At 48.8% G+C, this 7,787-nt stretch overlaps 1 protein-coding gene across 1 annotated transcript in view; it reads right to left on the bottom strand.

Moving 5' to 3' along the window:
- The window catches only part of LOC110507396 (protein jagged-1b-like), a 47,541-nt gene extending 40,186 nt beyond the window's left edge, over positions 1-7,355 (bottom strand). The window contains exons 1-2 of the mRNA XM_036964866.1: positions 6,569-7,355; positions 2,303-2,629 (exon numbers count right to left, since the gene is read on the bottom strand). Coding sequence (XP_036820761.1) covers positions 2,303-2,629; positions 6,569-6,718 — 477 coding nt within the window. The 5' untranslated portion in view covers positions 6,719-7,355. The remainder of the gene's footprint in view (positions 1-2,302; positions 2,630-6,568) is intronic.
- Between the last annotated feature and the right edge of the window lie 432 nt (positions 7,356-7,787).

The raw sequence follows: 7,787 nt of genomic DNA, 5'->3' as shown, positions 1-7,787 counted from the left end.
AGAGCTGCCCGGCAACTCCTTCTAGTGCGCCGCCTATTCACTCCATCCATTCATTCGGAAACTGTGTAGGTTTCCTCCGACCACATAGACAAGAAAAAGACCATCCCCACAGTCCCCCTCTTTCCACCAATCAGCTATGCGAAGTTGGAAACAACATGAGACCCCGGGGCGACTTGAGAAATGACCTCACGGTTCGAAATGCTTTTGATGTTTTATATCTGAAAGGAAACGCCTTGGCTAAAACATCCCAGAACCGGGCCGCTAGCTGTCCCTGGACTCGGGGTCAAACTGCAGCCAAATCCTTCAGTCCATATGATCCGACAGTGAGGGGCTGGGCAGACAACGGGGAAATATAATACACATTCACAAACACACACACACACACACACACACACACATGCAGGTTATTCACACCCAAAAGACAAGCAAATGCAAACGTGCGCGCACACACACGCGCGCGCGCACACACACACGCGCACACTCTCGTTTCCCTGAATAGATTAGTGAAGAGAAAGAGCGAGGGCGAGGGATAAAGGGAGCTCACCTTTCCTCATAATGACTGTGCTCACCTGTTCATCCCCTCACCTGGGGCAGAGATATCAGAATACTGCCTGAGCCCCCCCCCCACCCCACCCTATTTCCCCTGGCCTCTCCCCTACCTCCTGGAGACGGCCAGATAATGTGAGTCATTCAACCGCCGGTCTCCCCATAGAAATGCTGGCCTGCCTCTGAGTGTCTCTCTCCTCTCCCCTGCAGCCAAGCCCGCCCCACGGCCTGGCCCTGAAACTGATCCAGATAGACTTTCTGCTGGAGAATTTTCTCACACTCATACCTGCCACTCACACACCTCCCCAGCATGGAGGGGCTAAAGTGTGTGTGTGTGTGTGTGTGTCCATGCGCATGTGTTGTGTTCCAGGCGCCTGTAGCTAGAACATACAGACCTGTGCGCTCCAACACCAGGCCAGCTGGTGAGCATGACCAGCATTAATTCCCAGTCCGCCTCGAAATCTTAAAAAACAAAAATGTATTTAACCTTTATTTAACTAGGCAAGTCAGTTAAGAACAAATTCTTATATACAATGACGGCCTACCAAACCAGTTAAGAACAAACCTCAACCAGGGCTTTGCACAATATAACAAACATTATTACTAGGCAATAGGAATATAATTACAACCACATCGTCAGCTCTCGTTCCCCCATTAATATAATACTCCCATTATGAATAACCATTCAACCTCACTGAGAGGTCAGAAAGGAAGCATTCCAGACCATGAACAACAACAACAAAAAATATCGACTGCTCTCATTGAGACAGTAAACAAAGAAACAAACAACCGTTCCGATCTCTGGAAGGAAGACAATGTTGCGCAGTCGTCCTGCATGTGCCAAGTCATTCAAAAGGGATTGTAGTCGCTGTGGCGCTGACCCCGAAACGACTTGGAAACAAAGAGATAGTAATTACAGCAAAAAGCCAGGGAACTGCTTCTAATGGACGTGGGGGGGGGGGGGGGGGGGGGTAAAGGGATGTAAACGGTGGGATGAACTCTGCTCGTTGTGAACATTTAGTGTTCCTCTTCTACCAGCGAAAAAGCTTTCACCCCCTCCAGATGTCTGCCCCCCCCCCCCCCCCCCAGTGAACATCTCAGGGCTTAGTAACATGCAAATGGAACAACAACGTATTTGTGAGCAGCAGCGATACACGACGCACACATCCTCCAGGCTTCAGGATTCCTCTTCGCTTGCATTTGCTGCTTCTATTTTCCACTCTTCCTGTTTTGTTTGGGTCGGGAGACGCGGTGTGGAAGAGAGGGAGACGGAGGATTGAAGAGGAGAGGGACAGAATTGGATTATCGATGGGTCTAACGTGCAACTAATTAGGCCGGCTCTTTAGTGAGGCGTCGTAGCCACCAGCCTGGACTACGTGCCTGGTACAGTCACAGACATGTCGATGCACAAAGTCAGACAGAGAGGCGCGATATCGGCGACCTTAATGGTGCAACAGCACAACAGCTTAGAGTTTAGGAGGAGAGAGAGGAAGCGAGAGATAGGGAGAGAAAGATGAAGAACCAGACAGAGAGAGAGAAGGAAGGAGAGAAAGTGCATCATCTCAGCATCAAAACCAATGCCTATGTTTAATACAAGTAGAAAACTGCTACTAGTTTCTCCAAACTGTAGCAAGGCCGCTTGACTGAATGCTAAGAGCTAGTGTCAACGCCGTCACAGGTCTCTGTGAGTGTGTACCTACTTGAACCATATCATGTTACCGTAGTAACAACATTGTAGTTACATTTCTGCACTCACCGGCCAGGCGTATTTGAAGGGAATGATGATGTGCCCTGTAGTGCCATCCTCTCTTCCTCCTCCGTCGTGCCCTTGATGACGGAGGGATTGGGTGTTGCCCCCCAGGACGGTGGTGCTGCCCGCCCCGAAGGTGCAGGCTCCTGTGGGGACGACCCGGGCCTGGTACTCCTTGAGGCAGGCCCTGAAGAAGGTGTCACACTGGTCCGTGAGAGAGCAGCGCTGCCCCCCTGTGGCCTGGAGGTCACAGCACTCCCCACTCTGCAGCACACCATGGGGGTTCTGGAAGTGACGGATCTGGAGCTCAAACATCCCCACTGCACACACAACCTGGAGAGAGACAGGAGAGTTAGGATGAGGTATAACTCATACACACACACACACCCGAAGAGAGGGTGAATCTATGGGAACAAAAATGTCCAAATGTCATATTTCTTGAAAAAACGTTCATGAATGTGATGAATACACCTGCTTAATGGGTGGAGTATCATTTTTCATCCCAAAGCTCTCCAGCTACAGTAATCTATGGATAGCATGCCCTCCCTCTCTCTCTCTCTCTCTCTCATCTGCTTCATTAGGGTTACCAGACTACGGTCATCCTACTCTAAGAGGTAGAAAGAGAGGGTGATTGAGAAAGGAAAGATAACATTGATTCACACCACTTCCTCCCCACAGCGGAAGAAACTTAAAATCCCTCATCCAAATGGAGATACGCCCCCATTCCAGCAATCTCTCTCTCTCTCTCCATCTCTGTCAGTTCATCTCCCTCTATCGGTCTTCATCTTTCCCTCCCCGCTTCTTTACCCTTCTCCCTCGCTGTCTCAGTCTCCCTCTTTCGCCTCTCCCCTGGGTCATGCACTTCCTCCACCTCTCCATCGAGCTCCTTTCTTTCCTACTTCTTCTGTATCAGTAGCCCTCCCTTCTTTTTTCTCCCTCTCTCCCCAGGGGGACTTAGACACTGGGAACCTGGCCACGGTTTCTCTCTCCTCCTCCTCCTCCCTTCCTTCTCTATCTGGGAACAGGCTGTAACTCTTGCCTTCTCTCCTTCTATCTGCACCAGCTTTTCTTCTCTGTTTTGTTGCCATTCTTCTTTTCATCTCTCTTTCTTCCTCTCCCTCTCTCTGCTTGTCTCTCTCTCGCTCTCTCTCTCTCTCTCACTCTGTCTCTCTCTCTCACTCTCTGCTTGTCTCTCTCTCGCTCTCTCTCTCTCTCTCTCGCTCTGTCTCTCTCTCTCACTCTCTGCTTGTCTCTCTCTCTCGCTCTCTCTCTCTCGCTCTGTCTCTCTCTCTCACTCTCTGCTTGTCTCTCTCGCTCTGTCTCCCTCTGCTTCTCTCTCTCTCTCTCTCTGCTTCTCTCTCTCTCTCTCTCTCTCTCTCTGCTTGTCTCTCTCTCTCTCCCTCTCCCTCTCTCTGCTTGTCTCTCTCTCTCTCGCTCTGTCTCTCCCTCCTCCCAGAGCTTATAAAGCATTCTCCTCAGCTGGGTGCAGAAGGGCACAGACAAGCTGGTAGAGCTAACAAGCTCCCCAGAGAGACAGGTGTGTTGGTGTGATGTATAGCAAGGAAATAATTGTTATGAATTCCAACGACTATAAAAGCACAAACCACAAATGCACGTAACACACACACACACACAAACACACACACACACACACTCACACGCGCACACAACACATTCAATGAAAGAAGGTGACGAAGAATAGTGGTGCAATAGTCCTGCTACACACAACCTGACCAAAGCCAGTTAGAAGAATGGCTGGTAAGTCAGGCCATTGTTGTTGTGGCATTCTGTCCCTCACCTGCCCCTGTCCCTGGGCTAGGGGGCCAAACTCTCCTACATCAAACAGCCTGTGGAGATACAGGCCCACTCATCACTCTGCATCCTCCTTTCTTCCTCTCCTCTTTCCCCACCTCTCTCAGCCATTCCGGGCATACCTGCGTTTCAGCGCTCCATCTGACCGCTCCGAGCGCTCAGTCTCGACCATCACCGCGAAGAGCTGCGGTCATTAAGTCCCCCATTTAACCCCAAAATAGGGCGAGACCAGGACCACAACCTGAACACTGGAGTACCACAGTTGGATATGTACACTGACTAGCACCATTGTTAAACACTTGCCTTTTAATACTGTTAAATATGGCACCATCTTGACTGTTCTGTAATAACAGTATAATGTCAGGACAACATTATGCACTGTATCAAACCACATTTATAAATCATCCTGAATGCTCGTATCGGCATTGCATTGAATCGGACACATCCCCAGACCTGAGTAATACAGGTTGTTAAGTGTTACACTATTGTCACAGGTTATAATGTCTTCAATGCTGAAATGGATGCAGGATATCAACTCTACTGCTCTCCTCCTACATTATAAATGTCCCACAGCACGGTTGGTCTGCCTTATACTGTAGTAGGGGAAGGCAATGTTATATTAGTGAAGAGCTTCAGAGCTGGGTGCAGTGGATCCATGTGGATCTTTCTGTACATTCACACGCCCTAGTGCTACAAGGCTGTGGCCGCTGGCCCAACACACACGCACACACACACACAAACAGGCTTCTCATCTCACACAAACACACACATATACACACCCACACATACAGAACGACCTGATATTGCTCCTGCACTGAGGGCTGTGCCACCCCGCCAGTAGGGGACCCTTTTAGGCCAGTAGGAGACCCTTTTAGGCCAACAACCATAACATGGGGTGGGGCTGGGAGGGGAAGAGTAGAGAACACATTCAGCCAACGCTCTACCTCCAGGCTTTCCCTCTAGGTCTGTGTGAACTTGAACTTGAATGTGATAGGCCTATGTACAATTTAACTGCATGTGAATTGATTTTCTATGTGGTCAAGGTGGTTTGGGTGTGGTGTTTTGGAAGCACATTCATTATTACATTGTTATTACCATTATAAGGATAACTGAAAAGGAGACTTGGCAAAAGATTTGGCATGGGTCCCCAGATCCTCAAAAAGTTATACAGCTGCGCCATCGAGAGCATCCTGACCGGTTGCATCACCGCCTGGTATGGCAACTGCTCGGCATCTGACCGTAAGGCGCTACAGAGGGTAGTGTGTACGGCCCAGTACATCACCGGGGCCAAGCTTCCTGACATCCAAGACCTATATACTAGACGGTGACAGAGGAAGGCCCAAAAAATTGTCATAGACTCCAGTACCAGAGCGCCAATTCTATGTTCAAAAGGCTTCTTAACAGTTTCTACCCCCAAGCCATAAGACTGCTGAACAATTAATCAAATGGCCACCAGAACTATTTACATTGATATACCCCCCCCCCCCCCCCCCCCCTTAGTTTTTACACTGCTGCTACTCGCTGTTTATTATCTATGCATAGTCACTTTACCCCTACCTATATGTACAAATTACCTCGACTAACCTGTTACTTTTTAATTTCATTTTTTACTTTAGTTTATTTAATAAATATTTTCTTAACTCTGTTTCTTATTGTTGGTTAAATGGCTTGTAAGTACGCATTGTATTCGGCGCACGTGACAAATCACATTTTATTTATAAGGTAGCCTATGCTACGCTGGACTATTCCTGGTCATCTGCAGAACTTTTACATATCATAGAGAGAGGATGGACTGCATTCATGAAAATGTGTGAGGCAGCGAGGCAAGTGTGCGTACCCACACACACACACACACACACACACACACAGGGACAGACTGACGACAATTCCCTTGAATCCCCTCTCACCCTGTAAGTAAAGTGTAGTAGTAGTTAACACATAGAAGACAACCTTACTCCATCCACAGACACCATCACATTTATCTTGCTATTTCACATAAAGGATGTATTTGTTTACACCGTTATAGCCGTTATAGGAGACTGTACTCTGAACACTTCCCTCTGCAGTTCTGGTTCAAACAATTCACTTCGCGGACGGGTCGTCTAGCCCCTTTTCAACGGGAAAGCAAAGCAATTACAGTGTAATAGGCTTAGAATCCCAATAACAAAAAAATGGTGTAACCAAAGACCATGCTTTGGTAAAGACGTGAAGGTTTGCTCCTGTAGCCTACAGATGAAAGGACACGCCCATGGAGCAACAAGTGGATGACACGCGACTATTAACACGCACAGAAACAGTTGGGCACAGCGCCATTTGGAGCAAGGGGAGACATATTGACAAGAGAAACCGGGAAGTAGAATGTGGGCACCATTATTAACTCTGTGGGAAGAAAACACCGACTGTAAAAGTCAGGGCAGGGTTAGCAACGGCCGAGAATAGCGCTTAATCGGTACGGCTTACCTGCGGTTGCAGAGAAAGGGCGACGATAAAAATCACGGTCCACTGCTGTCCCCGGCCCCGTTCTTTCCTCATCTCTGTCCTGGTGCTGGTCCTCGCGCCTCCCCTGCAGCAATCAACCGGCTTTCGTCCGTGCGCTCGTTCTCTCTCCATCTCAACGTCAAATTATCGAGGACGTAAAACAATGCGGTGTCCCCTCTACTCTATAATATCCCTTTCTCAGCTCTCTTTGAGCGTCAGTTCATCGCGACGTATTTGGCATTGTTGCCTTTTTTGTGCTGTTCCCCTTGGGGAGTTCCTCCTGCCTGCCCGCCCCTCCTCGACCACTCGCCCCGGCTTCTCCCGCTCTTGGTGCGGTATCCAGAGTGGGTCTTGCCACAGAAGAAGAAAAAATACGCTCACTCCACCAGGTCGATCTTCCCTCCACCTGCGGTTAAGGCTTTGAATGTCAGACCTGCTGGCTCCCTGACTTGAGCTCTCTTCCCAATTACACTCTCCCTATGCGCAACGCACTCGCCCTTCAAACTAAACACATACGCATACACCCTTTCCTTCTTTGCGCAAAGGACTCAAATTGATAGCCAAATGAAGTAGAATCTCCCTCTCTAGAAGTCAAGACTCTACTCTCTTGTTTATCCACTGCATGCTTCGTCCCTCACTCTTTCCGTAGGCTTTCCAACCCGTGTGGTCACTTTCGCTCAGGGCTAACAGATCCGAATCACCCAGGTCCCGATCAAGTAACCATGCGTATCGGCGGTGGGAAAGAACTCAGCGGAAAGGGATGCCAGCCAGTGACGAGAGGCTGTGTGTGTGTGTGTGTGTGTGTGTGGGGGGGGGGGGGGGGGGTGCTAAACATGAGAGAAAGTGTGTTAATGTGCGCGAGGGGTGTGTGTCCTCAGGCAGAGGATATCCGTCTTCTCGTTTTATATGTGCACGCGGTCTGTAATTCAACTGGACTACGTAGTCGAATAATGTGTCCAGTGGCGACCCGTCATTCAGGGCAAAGACAAAAAAAAACGTGTTTTGCATGTTATTTTGGCCTTAATACATGTCACATATCGGTTTGCAAACAATGTTAAAACAAAATAGCATTGAGTTAATAAAGCTGCATTCAAAAATTGTCTCTTTTTTGCTTTCTTGAATAAAGCAGCTCCAAAATGCAGGTGTTTCAGCCTAGCTCAGCGCATTATGTGGTGGTTGGTAATGTTCTCTAGTTGCGCCG

Source organism: Oncorhynchus mykiss, chromosome 27 (assembly GCF_013265735.2).
Source record: "Oncorhynchus mykiss isolate Arlee chromosome 27, USDA_OmykA_1.1, whole genome shotgun sequence".
NCBI classification, from domain to species: Eukaryota; Metazoa; Chordata; class Actinopteri; order Salmoniformes; family Salmonidae; genus Oncorhynchus; species Oncorhynchus mykiss.
Note: the sequence above shows the minus strand (reverse complement) of the source record. Positions and strands in the feature narration are given on the sequence as shown.